At 30.3% G+C, this 17231-nt stretch overlaps 3 protein-coding genes across 3 annotated transcripts; 1 reads left to right on the top strand and 2 right to left on the bottom strand.

The window, feature by feature from the left end:
* Positions 1-2250: 2250 nt before the first annotated feature.
* On the bottom strand, positions 2251-3189 carry LOC114167494 (histone H1). Its single transcript, XM_028052594.1, has 2 exons — positions 2945-3189; positions 2251-2841 (listed from the first exon to the last, which is right to left on the bottom strand). Exons 1-2 carry the CDS (start codon positions 3095-3097, stop codon positions 2404-2406), a joined length of 591 nt encoding a protein of 196 aa, XP_027908395.1. The 5' UTR covers positions 3098-3189; the 3' UTR covers positions 2251-2403.
* A 3372-nt stretch (positions 3190-6561) lies between these two features.
* On the top strand, positions 6562-10827 carry LOC114169845. The gene is made up of 6 exons (XM_028055175.1): positions 6562-6767; positions 6870-6953; positions 7056-7140; positions 8179-8267; positions 9714-9825; positions 10038-10827. Exons 1-6 carry the CDS (start codon positions 6732-6734, stop codon positions 10259-10261), a joined length of 630 nt encoding a protein of 209 aa, XP_027910976.1. The 5' UTR covers positions 6562-6731; the 3' UTR covers positions 10262-10827.
* Positions 10828-14265: 3438 nt separating this feature from the next.
* Positions 14266-16301, bottom strand: LOC114174149 (GDP-mannose 4,6 dehydratase 1). The gene is made up of 2 exons (XM_028058925.1): positions 14942-16301; positions 14266-14523 (listed from the first exon to the last, which is right to left on the bottom strand). The coding sequence occupies exon 1, from the start codon at positions 16088-16090 to the stop codon at positions 14987-14989; it is 1104 nt and encodes a 367-aa protein (XP_027914726.1). The 5' UTR covers positions 16091-16301; the 3' UTR covers positions 14266-14523; positions 14942-14986.
* Between the last annotated feature and the right edge of the window lie 930 nt (positions 16302-17231).

The following is a 17231-nucleotide window of genomic DNA, read 5'->3' as shown; positions in this document are numbered from 1 at the left end:
TCAGGGACAAACAAAGGTTGGGCCTCAGATTACTACCTTTTGGAAATTCTTCCTGTACTCCATCATATTTCTTCTTGCACCCAAAATACAAGGAAAATACTCAAATATCCTTTATTATTGTCACTGTTGCTATCGCTGATGTTACTGCAAAGGAAAAACAAGAGAGATGATGCTAAACAAACTTATTCAAAAAGGTTTTTTCCAAAAAATATTTTACGTGTTCGGAAAGCTTTTTTCTGGTTCCGGAACACATTTTATGTAGTAATGTTCTGAAAAAATTATTTCGAATTATGCGTTCCAGAAAGTTTGTTCTAGAAATCTGTTCTGAAAAACATATTTCAAAATACGTGTTTTGGAAATTTTGTTTCAAAAATCTCGTTTTGAAAAATATATTTCAGAATTTTATTTTGCAAATTTTGAAAATCCTGTTCAGGAAAGCATGTTCCAGAATTAATAATCTGGAAAAGTCACTTTTATAAAAGTAAAATAGTGATTTAGGAAAATTGATGGGGTGCAGGAAGAAATTTATGGGGTACAGGAAGCAATTACCCTACCTTTTGAGGCTTAATGGACTGGGTTTTCAGAAATGGTTAAGAAGAACTTTTGCAAAGTGAGAAACCTGGGAAAAAAGAAAAAAAGAAAAAATATTAAGTTCTGATTTTTATCATACATTGTCAAGATTAAGGTAAACAAATTATGTGTGTCTTTAAGAGTCCGATAGCTCTTTAATTTTAATTAATTGGTTAATCTTTTCAATTCATTAAACCAGTGTAAGGAGTTAAATTAACAACAAAATATCGTACAAATGATAGAACTTAGAGTAGTTTTGTAGTTATTTAAAAAAATTATAACAATTGTGTTTTTCTGTAAATATCTGAAGGTTAGAAAAAAAATTGCATAGAAGAAGGATTTTGCTTCTAGTGGCAATTCAATCACTACATAATGAGACGTACAAAGAAGGGTATCAAGTAGCAACAATTAAGCCAGGCAAATTCACTTGACATTACATTGGATAATTTTATTTATCACTTTATTATTTATTCACTAAGTGCGTTTATATTAGACATATAGATGATTAGAAAATATTGCATAATAATTTTATTTATCAAACTTACGCACTTAATTAAAATAAAAACATTAAAACAAATTATATTTTATTCTTTGCTTATTGAGACCTTTTAAAACATAAAAAAATTTCGGATGAATGGTATCATATATATGTAAAAATAAATAAAAATATTAACAAAAATGTTATACTTTATTTTGTTTTAAATAAATAAAAAATTATATGATTATGAATAGCCATAGATAATGGTACATTTAAATTTAAGAAACTTCTTAATTTATTAACTTGTATAATTTTTGTATTATTTGAAATCAATTTAAAATAAACAACAAAGTAGGACTGAAGAAAAAGCGATAAAAAGAACAATTTTTTTTAATAAAATAGCACATTTAGGGTGAAATAATCCATAGCTAAAACTGGTTGATGTGTCTCATAACCATTATGTGAATAATTAACGAGGAAACAAAAATGAAATTATTTCCTAAGTAATATATAAGTAGCTATTCAAGGTGGAATTACTCTCTCACTATAAATCACTTAATCATTTGATTTTAAATATAATAATAAAATATTTTTAATATTTCTAATAGCATTCAAATGAAAATAGATAATATTATCTTATTTAAATATCATTTATAATACTAAAATATTACCTTTAAATACAAATTATAAATATCATTATTAATTACTAAAATATCATTTATCATAAAGTGGTGAATAAATTCAAAATATAATTTTGATATCACTTTTATTCAATAAGTAAAGATGAAAAGTGAGAAATAAACAAATTCTCGATTATGAATAACTTAAATACTATTAAGTGAAATAATAATAATAATAAATAAAATACTGAATTTATACCTCTTTTAATTAGATACATGCACAGTGTTTTTCAAAACCTAATTAAGATATTATATATAGATTCGTTGAAGATTCATTTAAAAATTTCTCCACCACACAAATATGGAAACTTTTAAAGCTATGTGCAGAGCATCAAATCACACCTCACTTGATCCTAATGGTTGAGTCGGCAACTATTTTCGGCCCAGTCACAAACAACCGATAATAAAGCCACGTAGACAGCCCAGTGGAAAAAAAAAAAAAAAACTCATACACACTAAATTTCAGGGTTCCAGAGAATTCGCTCAAAACAAAATCGAAAGACATGCAGCAGATAGAAAGAATAATTGAAAACAGTAAACTGATCCTCATTTGATCACAGAGAACACTACATAACCCTTAAACCATTCTATACTTACACAACTCTCTTCCAGCCACACAACTCCTTTTATCTACTATATATGCAGTTACAGACTTTCACTAACAAAAGAAAAATATCAAGCGCCAGTAACGGTAGCCTTCCGGGCCCTCTTGGCCGGAGACCTAATGGACCTGGGCTGTTTGGGCTTCGCCGGAGTCGTCACCTTCTTACTCTTCTTCGGCCCAACCTTCTTTCCGGCCTTTTTAACCGCCTCAGTTTTTTTGCTCGTCGGAGCAGCGGTGGTTGCCCTTCTGCTACGTTTCGGACGCGATTCTTTCTTCTCAGCGTTCACCTTAGTCTCCTTCTTCTCTTTCTTTGCGGTTTCGGATAGCTTGTACGAGGCCTTGATCTTCACGAGTTTTCCTCTCGCGGCTTGGTTCTTCAATTGCAGACCTAGAATCTTCTTGAAATTCGCGGGGAGCACCGCCTTGTGCTTCTCCTCCATGTACTTCGCTATAGCATAAGGGCTCGATCCTCCTTTCTCGTTCAGCGCCACCAGAGCCTCCTTAATCATCTATACAGAACCATCCAATAAACAAAATTCAATAAACAAACAAAACCTAAAATCAAACACATAATTAGGGATTGAAAATAAAACTATATCAACGCATAAATACCTGAAAATAAGGAGGATGCGCAGCAGTTTTAGCCTGCTTCGGCTTCTTCTCTTTCGGAGCCTTAGTTTTCTTCTCCTTCGCCGCCTTCACCTCCTCCAGTGGCTTTTCCACGGCGGGAGCGGGTACGGGAGCTTCTCCGGCAACGTCAGACATCTCCGATCAGATATTCAGATAGTGAATAACACCGATGGTTTTGATAGTGATGATGACGGGATTGTAGACATCGTGTTATAAATAGCGAAGGGGCAATATCTGCTGGATATAATGTTGCGTGCTATTGGTGGAGAGTGTGGCATGAGGATCGCCAGCGTGGCAGAGAGATATCTAGAACGTACACGTGGCGTATATTTAGAGCGTTGTTTGAAGACCTCAAAAAAGACTATGAAGTGGCTGAGACTGTGGATTGGAATGCCAACAGTTTTTTGTATTTGTAACTGACATTTTGTTCCTCAAACCAAATGGAGAACTAATAAAGGGTGTGTTTTCTTGCGGGTTTTGTTCTTCCATTTTCATCCTCTTATTTTGTTATCACCCAATTTTCTTTTGCAGGGTTGATCACAATATAGAGTAGATTACAATGTGGGTGAAAATAGGTTAAATGGTGGCTATTTAGTACCAAACTAAATCACTCAACATCCAAATCCATTTTTCTAATCATGCTAAGCAAAAGCCTCTATTTTTCCTTGTTGTCTTTTGTACTCTAGATAGTTGAAAATGGTAGTGAAACAGGTGTAAGTGGTTTTTAATATCATATAAAAAACATTGAAAAACTAAAAATAAATCAATAATCCCCTTTTTCTATTATTTATTTATTTTCAACTTAATTCTTTTACTAACAAAATATTTCAAAAATTCAACAATATTCAATCAAATTATTAGTTTTATAAGTTATATTATATATCAATTAAAACTATCCATATTTAATTTTGTTACTGGTTTTATTTCCAATTAGATTAAAAACTTGTTACATATTTAAAAAGTAAAGGCTTTATTATACTTGTTATTAGTAATGAGATGAAGTAAAATAAAATAAAAAAGGAAACGAAAAAAAATATGAAACGAAGATAATAAAGAAAAATAAAATAAAGACAGTCTCACGTAAATTTGGATGGAAATAGATAAGAGAAATTTACCCTGTGTTCCTAGATGCTAAAATTACTCGCACTTTAATTTTAAAATATGTATTTATCTCTTGTTAAGTTAGTTTCAAAAATGATAATCACAACTTTTTAACTTTTAAAGATATTCACCACCACTTTCATATTTTTAATTTTGTATGAATACTCGAGTCGATCGAATCTAGTCCATCAGATCTAGTTCAATTCATATGGATTGTTGAGTCCCTTTCTAAATTTTCTATAAATTAAAAACATAATTAAGTCTAAAATAAAATTTTATCTTACAAAAAATTCAATTATTTTATCCAAACAAAAAATTGAAATGTAAAATATTTTAATTCTTTTATTCAAACAAATTATTTAAAAAATAATTATTTTTAAATAAATAAAGGAGACAATATATCTCGTATTATTTTATTACAAATTGAAGATAGGCATTTTGTTTATAATAATATTTTTTTTTAAATAAATTACTTGAACATATAAAATTAAAATAATATCAAAATTATTTATTTGACATAAAAAAAAAGTTTTAGTTATTTTAGGATAAAATGAGTTTTTACGGAACATATTTGAATAACTTTAGAATTTGACTAATTCTAATAAGGAATAATTTTTTTTTCAAAAATTAAAATTAGGCTTTTTTTTTAAATTTGGATCAATTTAATTTCTTAACTCTAAAAATATGTAAATTTAGTTATTTCAATTAAATTTTATTAAGTTTATCTGAGATTTCAATAAACTAACATTATTGAATGCTATCATGAATATTGTGTATTGTTTTAATTATCCGTTGATACTTCTAATGAATTGTTTCAATTACTGTCATTAAATATACTTTGATAAAAATAATAACACTTTATTATTTTTATGGGGTTAAATATGTTTTTAGTCTCTGCACTTTAGCCCAAAATTAGAATTCGTCCCTGGTCGAAACTTTGATAAATTTTAATCCCTAAACTTAAAAAATAAATAAATATAGTCCTTTTAACCCAATTTTGTTAACTTTTTTTTAGGTTTGGAACACATCTCTCAGTAAATATTGAAGTTGTTTACGCCGTTTGACACATTCTCGGCTCAATATTTACTGAGAAATGCGTTCGAAACCTAAGAAAAAATTCATTCACTTTTAAAGTTTAGGGACCAGAATTTATCAAAGTTTCGATCAGGGACAAATTCCAATTTTAAATCAAAATTCAGGGACTAAAAACATACTTAACCCTTTTTTATGAGAGTGAAATATGATTTTAGTCCATGAAAGTAAAAGTGAATTTTGTTTATATTCAATTGTTTTATAATTTTTTGGTCAAACTTTAAAAATAAATTAATATACTCCTTTTAATTTGATTGTGTTATTTTTTTTCTTACATGTCAAATAATCTTTTTGAATAATAATTGAGTTATGTTTGATAATATAAACAACTTAAATGTGAATCCAAAACGTCGTAAAATAAAATAATTTAATTGAGCTAGAATGATTATATTCAATTTGAGAAATAAATTCTATCAAAATTTTAAATATTTTCGAATTCAACTTCCATGATTAAATTCAATAACTAAATATATATTTAATCCATTAATTTTGTATGGTTTTTAATTATTTTAGATTATTTGGTAAAAAAATTTATTGAAGCGAAATTTTGTTAATTACCCGTTTTTCTCAGTGAAGTACATGAAATCATTCTAAAGGTTATCGCCAAAGTATTTAGTTAAAATATGATAAAATTATGTTAAGAATTAATTTAAAATAAAATAAAAAGACAAAATATTTGAAGAATTTATCAAAAATAAAAATGAGATATTAAAAGGATAACAAATTTAAAAAATATGTTTAATAAAATATATATTTTTTATTGTTTGAGTTTAGTCACTTCGTTGAGTTTAGTCTTCTCAATTTTGGAAGATAATTTGTTTCTTAAAAGTAAAAAAAAAAATGAAATTATAAAAGATTTTCTAACAACGAATCGAATAAAATCATTGTATAAGAAAATAAAAAATACATTATTGTGTATCTATAACTTTTAAACCTGTGATAGAGAAAGTAAAAACAAAATAAGACAAAAGATTAATAGGTAAATATCAGCCTATAAAATATTATGATATATGATAAGTGATAAATTATAGAAAAAATTTAATTAAATAATTAATACTTGCATAGTCTATATGTACACTAATCAATAAAATTAATAAATATTTAAAAACAACAATAAAAAATATATATTTTATTGAACATATTTTTTAAATTTGTTATCTTTGTAATATCTCATTTTCATTTTTGATAGATTCTTCGAATTTCTTGTCTTTTATTTTATTTTAAATTAATTTTTGACATAATTTTATCGTATTTTTGTAGCAAGTTGAATGAAAACGGGAATTAAAAAAAAAACACAAAATTAACTAAGGAAACAATTTTTTTTTTTTAATTTAATTTAAGATATAGACAACATTACCCTTGTGGAAAAGCATTTTAATTTTCTACTTTTATCTCCAGAACTTAAGCTTACGGTAACGTGCAACCGATACCATCAAAGGTGGTTGTTGTCATTGAACGTGTTCGTTGGACGCGAATTCGTTAGAGAAGTGTTTTCCTTCCCCAAATTCGCTACGCGAGTGAGAGTTTCGATTTGAGATTAATTTTTGAGCTACGGTTCCGCACCGCATTGCCATACATGGGCGCTTCAGAATCTACTTTCTCAAGCGAACAGGTTTCAATTCCTCGTTTTCTTTTTTTCTTTTGGCTTCAAAATAAATGAAACTGTTAGCTGTCTCCTTGTTCACTGAACACTATCGATTTGTTATTGCCATAGACGCCTGGTGACGGAATCACCACCATAACGGAGCGATCGGAAGCTTCTGACCCTATTTTGGAGCGCCTTAAATCTCTCAAAATTGTATGTAATTTTCTTTAATATAAGGAAACAAGTCCTTGTTGTGAGGGTTTTTGTTGTTGATTGTTTCATTTGGTTATGATTCCCTTAATTGGTTTGGTGCAGACACCACCGATATTGACCTCTCCCCCAACAGAGGGTACTTTAACTGATATTTTGGTGAGGAAGCCTTCATCGTCTTCGTTATCAGGTGATGATCTCTAAGGTTTAATGGATAATGATTCTTTTGTTTCTTATATTCCCAATAGAACTGAGTAGAGGGGTTGTTGACCGAAAGAATCTATTTTATGCATCTAAGATTGTGATTACTAAGATGTCATTGCCCTGCCTGGCTCAAGCCATCTTTAGTTTACGATAGAAGACTTATTATTTGTGCATATTTTTAAATAAAAATGAAAATGCAGAGTTCTATCCGGTCCCCAGTTTATGCTTTAATTGGTTGTGATTTCAACACATGCTGGATAGCTTCTCTTGTAACTGATTTGTTCTTAAAAGTAAATTAGCTTATTTGCACTTTTTATGAACTTTTTCTCCTAATTCAAGCTATTAGTTAGTTAGGGATTACATGGGTAATGTCTTTGACATTGGCAAAAGGTTTCTGATTTTAAACTAAGTTGGTTTTGTTTGTAGCATTAAGATCAAATCCCCTCCAACAGAAGGATTTCCTGGGTTACCACTGTAAGAAGGCATCATAACCGTAGGAATTAGCCTCCTGCTTACAGCAACAAGATCCTAATTGCCGAAATGACAAAAAAACCCTTAATGCTCTGACCATACCCTGTGACATCTATTATAGAACGCAGCATTGCTGTGCCTGTGCAAGTATTCCCTAACAGCCAGCCAGCTCAATTGTCCCAAAAGTCATGATGATTCATTTAGGCGTCACATCTCTTCCCACATAAAGCTTCCGTGCTCTTGTTTAGCTGTTCGTCGTGGGTTTGGTTATTGGCATGTTATACTCAACCCATTGACCTATAATATTAGCAAGGGTACTTTTATTATTCTTACTTCACCAATGTGTGAAATCTACATCTGCATATGTTTGAGAGTTCACGGAATCTCTTTTTTCTGTTAAAGGTTTTACTTTACATTCCCCTATCATATAGTTCTCAAACAAGAGTTGAGAGCATAAATCACTTTGTTGTATGATAGCAGCTGCATTTAATACTAGTAGTTTTGTTGTGGCCAATTGCTTAGTTTCTGTTTTTTTTTTTCATCATTGAAACAGCTACAGTGAATCCCAAGGTTCTACTGGAGCTCTTCTCAATGTACCGTGACTGGCAGGAGAAAAAGGCCCAAGAGATAACCAAAAGACAGGTCTGCTTAATAAAAGAATATTTCATTGTATTCATCTGGTAATTCATGCATACAAATCTTACAAAAACCCACCCTTCCCCCTTTTTCCACTAGAGGAAACTTTTTCCTTGTATATGTATAATTCAATTTCAAGTGAATTACATACACACCCTCTACCAATACACAAACCCACCATTCCCCTCTTCTACACAAGAGGAAACTTTTTCCTTTCATATGTATAATTCAATTTCATGTGAATGACACACACTTCCTTTACACATACTCAAGCCCACCCACCCTTTTATCCCTTCCATTTCAAGACCTCAAACATGTATATTCTGTTAATAGAAGGATATGCGTGTTAAGTTTATCATGAAATGGCTAAAATACTCTCAATGGTTTCAGTTAAAATTTTGATATAGATGATAAACATAGCTGGTTTTTTATTTGTTAAATAAAAAAAATATAGTTGATTTGTACTTAAATATAATATATAGTTGACCAATACTTATTAGATATGACAAAATGAATTGTATTTGCTAATTAGAATAAGCAGTGTTGTGGCACCAGTTATAACCACCACACGGAGAAGACATTTGTCTTTAGTAGTTGTGTTATCACCATTGAGCTGACTGGTAACAAGAAATTAACTTAAAATTGCTATTTAGAATGTGAAATTCAATGAAAAATTTAATGGAGGGGAGTTGTATGTCGCATATTCTTGAATTTATGTTCAGTTGGCAGATTTGTATGTCAATAAATACAGAATACTTGTAGTGTTAACAAAGTTCAGTACAAGGAATTTCATTTTAATGTGTTGGCAGCACATTTCAGCCATACAATTATTTGCTATATAATAGTAATGATGATTTGTGAAAAATTACGACAACAATTTTAGTGAAATTTGGCACGTTCTGTCATTCTCTTTTCAATTTGTGAATGGTGAGTATTTGTTAAACAAATGGTGAGACGAGAAGAGTTGCCTTCAAATATATACTTTGTACCTTATGGATCACAATTAAGCTGGTCTATTTCCCCCTTCCATGCTTCGAAAGTTGATTTTGGAATCTTCTGACTATTTCAGAATGTAAATGTTGGTATTGAGTGATTGTAAGAAAGATATTCATCAAACTATTAATTTAATTTTTCAGGGGAAGATTTGGAATCGTGAAGCTAATTTCATTATTATTTTAATTAATTGATTGTACACAGGAAAGCTGGAACTTCCGTATTTGGTGATAAACTGTTTACTCTATTTCTAAAATAATAAAAGAAAATAAAAAAAGCCATTTAGTGGCCTCAAGGAATTCAATACGAGAATAGTTCCTATCATGATGACCCCTTCAATAATATTGGTAGTTTATTTATATTATTTTATTAGATAGTACCAATATTAGCATTGATGGGTGAACATTGCTGTCTCTTGTATTTCTGTACATGCCATGAAGATGGTTGCAATTTTTGCAGGAGGATATAGAAAACAAAATTGAAGTTGCAGATGCTTTGGCAATCAAACTTCTTCAGCGATATAATCATTCAAAATCTACAATGAAGAGTGCTTCGCAGCATCTATCCGGAGGTAATTATCTGACACAATTTGAACAATATTTGGAACACTAGGATTCTCATATTATAGGGAGAGACTGATACTGTTTGACTTGTTTTCATAATCTGCTGAATTGAAAGGGAAATTCCCTCTTTCATCCTTTAAAAGGATCATGAAATCATAAAATCTTAATTCATTTGCTTGTGAACATTGTTAAAACTCTATATGTTGGAACGTGCATGCAGTCCATGCATTGCAGGTGGAAATTGGAGAGTTCAAAGGAAGATTGACTGAAGTGATCAGTAATTGCGATGCATTGTGCAAGAGGATTGAAACAGAGGGCTCAGAATCTCTCCGGTCATCTATCAAACCTTTTTCTATTGCTACGGCTGACCAAAAAACCGGCTCAAGTTCTTCTAATTTGCAGACAGTTTCAAAAATAAATCATCCACCTTCTGCCGAAGAATAGTTTGATTACCAAGTTTGATTTTTGCTCATAGTTTGAGAAGCTTCCTACATTCTTATCGAATTTGAGGTGCTCGAGATTCTGAAGAACGGTTGGATCACATTCACATGATAGACTAATTTTTTATGGGGCCATGTTTTGGAGGGCATGAAACTTCGCTTTGATTGGGACCAAATCATGGCAACCACAGAGCAACCCAGCCACGTTTTGATGCTTCTATGGGAGCAATGATGTCCGTCACCGACACGCACATATTTGCTTTGGTTGCTAATTGGAGGCAAATAATTGAAAGGACGAGATAACAAATGTGATCGGATCTAAAGTGATAACATTTGTCATTTTTGGTTGGGTCTCTTAACATCGTTGTTTCGACTTTTCGACAACGGTGAGAATTTCAGTATAAATTAAGCACGTGATCGTGTAATTGTGCGACATCTTGCCAACGTCTTTATTGATGTCAAACAAATATATATTGTCATGTGCAAATTATGTCAGATGTCAAATAGAGATGTTAAAATCCTTTTGTTACAGTACACAAGTATTAATGAAAGTCCCCATACATTAGGCGATGCGTATTTTTGTAATTTGTAAATATAACCGATTTGATACTTTTTAATTGCACTGTTAAATCAATTTTACCAAAATTTAATTTAACTTCATATAAAATTGATTCAAATACATCCAATAAGAAGTACATGTGAATTATCCACATGTCAGTGTCAGAAAACCGAAAAAAAAACCTTTTTTGTTTTCACTCTATCTTCCCATCCTTTTAGTTTTCATTCATATCTCAATTTCAATCTATATATTTTTGGGTTTAGATCGGCGAGCGATATGCCAATGACATTAACATTATGGTATGGATCAGTACAATTGATTGATCTAACCAACTTTATTTGGTACAAATATCAAACATTCCACAGATTGAACTTTCAAGAAAAACTCGACCGAGAAATGCAATGAAACGAATCAATTTATTATGATTTCATGCAAAAGTAACAAATTTAGCAGATTTGGATCTTTCAAGAAAAACTCGACTGAAGAATGCAATGGAACGAATCAATTTATTATGATTTCGGAGAAAAGTACAAAATTCAGCACATTGCAAAGCAAACTAACCCACTGGGTTTTTTTTATCGGTTTTGTTATTATCCATCCACACACTCCCATTGGCCCGTGCAAGAAAATGGATTTAGTTATTGGCTAGGGTGACCGTGACAGAAACTGACCATCTCAGATCATTTCTCTTGCTTCTTTCAGGATGAGCAATAACTTCCTCAACAAGTTATATATCCCATATATTTTACAAAGATTCTTCTAATTTATCGATGGTATTTTTATTATTATTAAAATATGTGAAGAATTCAAAATATGTAAAGATGTTTATGAGTATCTTTCTTCTATTATTTAAAAAAAATGAATCAATTTTTTTATTAATTATCTACATATTTATTTAATTATTTAAGAAAAAATTTTTATGATAATTAAATCACAGTTAAAAGAATGGTTACAAACAAATATATAGTATATAATTCTTTTATAACAAATATAAAAAGAACTCATGATATAAAAAATAAATGTTATTTATTAAACTAATGTTTTACAAGACAAAACACGATTACTTCTTAGCTTCAATATTGGGGAAAAATATACAATTAAAAAAACGGTTATAAGAAAAAAAGCATATAGTATATAATTTTTATTTTTATTTTTATAAAATAATAAATATAAAAAAGTTCATAAAATGAAAAATATTATTTATTAAACTAATATTTTATTATTAGGTGAGATAAAAAGAACTACTTTTTATATTCAATAATAAAAAAATATATATGAGAAATAAAAATAAAGAACATTGATTCGTGTCTAATTTTGGAAAACATAGAAAATATCTCAACCAATTTATTTATTTTCGATTGTATTTAATTTTATGTTTTTTTATTTATTAACACTAAATATAATATTTTATAAAAAAATAAAAATTTACCAAATTTAGTTTTCACTAATATAATATATATTACTTACTTATTTATTTTTTTAATTTAGGGGGCATGCCCACTGAACCAACTTCAATATTAAATATTAAGAAAAATAAATAAAATTGTATATTTTTCAAATTAAAATATCAAATAAAATTTGATAAGAAATAAAATATTTATTAAATTCGTAAATATTAATGAATCTAGTTGATCAAATTTAAAATTATTTTTAAAATAATATAAAATTACTTCAATTTTTTAAATTATAATGAAATATTTTTTTATACACTAAAAAATTATAATACATCATTTGATCAATATCACACAAAAAATAAAGATTAAACTAATAATAATAGAATTTTAACATAGATCTTTCATCTTTTGAACTTCAATATATGTTGGATAGTGATAAAAAAATTCATGACGATTACACTAAATTATTATATTGTAGTAAATAAAATTTATTTACAAAATTATAAATGATAAAATTACATGTATGATAATAAGTTAGAAGATAGAAATAATTATATGAAAAATTTCAAAATAGTATTCAACATGAAAAAAATGAACAACAAATCAAAATATTAAAAAAATTATCAAATTTGTGTTTTAAAAACAATTTGACGTTGAAATCCCACAAAGGAAAACAAATGTATAATTAAGGGTATGATAAGATGAAAAATACCTTGGAGAACTAAAAAAACTTTTGGTTAAATCATTTCATTGGTCTCAATTTTTTGTAGGGAAATATCAAATCAATTCCTTTTTTTTTAATGTGTCTCAATTTGGTTCGTAATTTCGTATAGTAACAATGTTCAAGAGGTGTCACGTGTCGTTTCGTGTGTGTGTTTTTTTATAATTTTTTTAAAATCTTTAAAAAAAATAAAAACAAAATTGTCACGTGTCAACGTTGTGCCACATGACAGTGAGAGTGTGATGTGGTAGTGACATTGCCACGTGTCATTGTCACACCAAATGTTATTCCTTAGTCTCAATTTTGATTCTTGTATTTTTATTTTACCTCAATTGACTCCAATTTACTTTTAAATTAATTTTGTCCTTATCCAAATTTAGTTGTTGTATGCATGTTATACAAATATTTTTATTAAAATTGATATTTTTGTTAAATATTTTTAACATAATTAAGTTTATTTATATTTATATTTAACACTGAACTTTATTTAAAATTGTTTTCAAATTATAATTTTTCTTGCTTTACATTGTTAAGAATTTGTTTAAAATTAAATTTAGTTTTAATCTAAAAAAACGTGTTTAATTTTTAAAAAAATTGGGATTGAGTTGAGACAATATATAAATACAAGACCAAATTGAGACTAAGACAATGACACTAAGTATGATAGTAATATGTGATGTTATTGTCACATGGCACAACATCAGCATGACACGTGTCAATTTTTCATTTTTTTAAATTATAAGAAGTAAAAAAAATTAAACAAAAAACAAAAAAACATGAATTAACACGTATGTTAACGGTACACACGCTACTAACAGAAATGGCCGAATTACAACAAACTTTCCAAAATAAAAACTAAATCGAGAAAAAAAAAACGATTTGAGATTTTTCTGAAAAAAATGATGACTAACGGAATGATTTAACCAAAACTTTTCAAATATTAACTTAATCGATGACTAAGAGATAATGAAAATTATTTTAACGAAAAAAAAAAAACAAATGAAACAAAAGTTAATAATAAGTATTATAAGAAGGAACAAGGCATCTCAATCTCCATCTCTACTTGAAAAAGTTGAATTTTTTTATCTCTTCCTCGAAAAAGTCGAATTTATTTGTCACCCAACTCAAAATATTATAATTTTAATTGTGTTTGTATTTTGGTATTTGCATGTAAGATGACCACTTCAATAGCTTAATTAAACCAACTTGCATGCCATAATTTACTGGTGAAGGCGTAACAGTCAAAGTCTCCATCCAAATCAAGCCCTTTTGAAAAAAAATCAGTAGTAAATTTATTTGGTAAATTGTTATTTTTTTAACTGCGTCTTTAATTTTGTACAGTATCTATGGTAGAAATTTTTGTATTGAAATAACAACTAGTTGACCACGGCAAGATGTACACAGTTTTAGGACAAATTACGCCAACACTTCCCCCCATCTAATGGGATTGATTATACACAATACTTCCTTGGTCTACATTCGTCTATCTGACTTCACAATATTTTGCATCTTCAAGACACCATCCATTAAGGAAATCCTCAACAAATTCTTGAACACCAGGTCCAGAACCTTGTGCAATTTGAAAACAAGCCCTAAAGTAACAAAAGAAAAGATAGTATCACTCTCCTTACCCATGGTCACCCTATAATACCTTGTTTGCAGACATACTGGAAATCATAAAAACAATATAACCCTCTTGTTAAACACTTTATACAAAGGATGCAGAATCATGATCTGTAACGAATAATCTATCTCATGTATCTCAGCAATCTCAGCAGTGGGATATACAAACAAAGGAAGAATAGTGAAAAAAACAGAAAAATTGAATGGATATAGATGTATAAAGCTTTGATTGAATGATTCAGCTGGCTTACAAAAGAAAACTAAAAATCACAACTATGAAATACAAATTGCAACAGGAAAACATAATTTGCTCATAAATTAAACTGTGTCCGCTATGATGAGTGATTTAAAAGAACAACATTATACTTTATAATTAAAACAGATTACCCCCTCTCCGAGAAATGTAAACATGAGAAATTGGAAGACGAAGATTCAAGGCTGTTGCTGAGCATCAATGTAGCCAGCATCAACAAGAACCTTCTCCTTCTGAGCTCTCTCAATGTCCTGATCAACCATCATCTTAACGAGTTGCTCAAACCCCACTTTAGGTTTCCAACCAAGCACCTTCTTCGCCTTAGAGGCGTCCCCTTTGAGGTTGTCAACCTCAGTAGGACGGAAGTACCTCTTGTCAATCACCACATGATCCCTCCAATTCAGTCCCACATAGCCGAATGCCACTTCCAAAAACTCCTCAACGGTGTGGGACTCTTCGGTGGCGACAACATAGTCATCGGGCTTCTCCTGCTGCAGCATCAGCCACATGGCTTCAACATAGTCCCCAGCGAAGCCCCAATCCCTGGAGGCCTGTAGGTTCCCCAAAAAGAGCTTGTTTTGGAGCCCCACCTTGATCCGGCCCACGGCCCGAGTGATCTTGCGCGTCACGAAATTCTCACCGCGGCGAGGGGACTCGTGATTGAAAAGAATGCCATTGCAGGCGTAGAGTCCATAGGCCTCACGGTAGTTCACAGTGTACCAGTGCGCAGCGCATTTGGAGGCGGCGTAGGGGGAGCGTGGGTGGAAGGGGGTGGTTTCGGACTGCGGCGGCGGGGTGGAGCCAAACATCTCGGAGGACCCGGCCTGGTAGTAGCGGATGTGGGAGCGGCCGGAGGCGGCGATGTGGGAGCGGACGGCCTCGAGGAGGCGGAGGGCGCCGGTGGCGACGACGTCCGCGGTGTAGTCAGGGATCTCGAAGGAGACGGCAACGTGAGACTGGGCGGCGAGGTTGTAGACCTCGTCGGGAAGGATGGTGTCGAGCCAGCGGCGGAGCGAGGAGGCGTCGGAGAGATCTGCGTAGTGGAGCTTCATGCGCGCCTTGTGGGCGTTGTGGGGATCTACGTATATGTGATCGATTCGCTGCGTGTTGAAGTTGGAGGAGCGACGGATCAGGCCGTGCACCTCGTAGCCCTTGTTGAGAAGGAATTCTGTGAGGTAGGAGCCGTCCTGTCCCGTGATTCCGGTGATCAATGCCACCTTCCGCGGCGGAGGCACCTCCCCGTTGGTGGCAGATCCAGATCCGACGGCGTTGGCGTTCTCCATTGCAATTTCAGTATGAGGGAAACAGAGAAGTGATGAATGAATGAAGGAATGAAAAAACAGAGGCCTCTGTGTCTGAATTTATAGAGCTCACAACACAAATCCTGTAACTGGGATTCAAGATTTCTCACTGCCCCTGCCCCTATCCTATTTCTCTATTCTATTCCATTTACTCTCTTCTACTTTTCAATATCTTCCCCTTCCACATACTTTTTCATTTCATTTTATGACTCTTTTCTACCCGTTTCCTTTATTTACCACTCTCAATCTTTTGAGTAGATAGATTACACACATAACTGAGTTTTTTCTAACAAGAAAAAAAAGAAACAGATTTAATTTTATTAATTAAAATTACTTTCTATTGGGTTAAATTATTTCATTCTCAAGTTTAAAATAATTTTAAAAGATGTTTAGTATAATTTGAAAATTTTCAAATCTATACTCATACCTATGTATAAAGAAAGGGTTTTCTTTTTCTAATAGCCCCATTTGTATTTTAAATTTATCACACAAATAAAAGTTATTTTTTTAAATTAAATATTTATTTTCTTAATTTTATCATTTTATTGAATTTATCCATTTTTCCAATTTTATTATAATCTAAATTTAATTATTTTTTAATTATAAAACCACCTATTAAATAAATAAAGTTATAAAAGATATTTATACTTAATTTCATAATTATAATAAATAGTAATAATTTTATTATTTTTTATTATCATAAAAAAATAAAAATATATATTTACTATAAATAAACTAATTCCAATTAATGATTTTCTTAAATATTTAAAAAAAATACCTCAAAATACACCTGAACATGTTAAGAATTAAGATAGAATAATAATTTTTTTTTATTTCAATAATACCAATTGATTATATAAAAAATCACTTTTATATATATATACATTATATTTCTTTTTTTTTCAATTTTATCTTTTTAAAAATAATTTTTATAAATTTTATCTTATAATTATTTTTTTTAATTTATTTTTTAAAATTTATTTATCAAAAAATTAAACAAAATATTATTTACAAAATAAAAAAAAAATCATCTATAATAAAATTAAAATTTTATTATGTTTATAAAAAAAGTAAACACTACATCAAAGTCTTAAGAAATTAAAAGTAATAAATATTGGGGCTG

Source organism: Vigna unguiculata, chromosome 2 (genome assembly GCF_004118075.2).
Source record: "Vigna unguiculata cultivar IT97K-499-35 chromosome 2, ASM411807v1, whole genome shotgun sequence".
NCBI classification, from domain to species: Eukaryota; Viridiplantae; Streptophyta; class Magnoliopsida; order Fabales; family Fabaceae; genus Vigna; species Vigna unguiculata.
This window is presented reverse-complemented; position numbering and strand designations above follow the sequence as displayed.

Bases quoted from the DNA above. Each gene is read 5' to 3' on its own strand.
- LOC114174149 (XM_028058925.1), bottom strand. From the start codon at position 16,090: ATGGAGAACGCCAACGCCGTCGGATCTGGATCTGCCACCAACGGGGAG.
- LOC114169845 (XM_028055175.1), top strand. From the start codon at position 6,732: ATGGGCGCTTCAGAATCTACTTTCTCAAGCGAACAG. The intron at 6,768-6,869 runs GTTTCAATTCCT...TTATTGCCATAG, and splicing joins CTACTTTCTCAAGCGAACAG to ACGCCTGGTGACGGAATCAC. The intron at 9,826-10,037 runs GTAATTATCTGA...ACGTGCATGCAG, and splicing joins TTCGCAGCATCTATCCGGAG to TCCATGCATTGCAGGTGGAA.
- LOC114167494 (XM_028052594.1), bottom strand. From the start codon at position 3,097: ATGTCTGACGTTGCCGGAGAAGCTCCCGTACCCGCTCCCGCCGTGGAA. The intron at 2,842-2,944 runs GTATTTATGCGT...GGTTCTGTATAG, and splicing joins CGCATCCTCCTTATTTTCAG to ATGATTAAGGAGGCTCTGGT.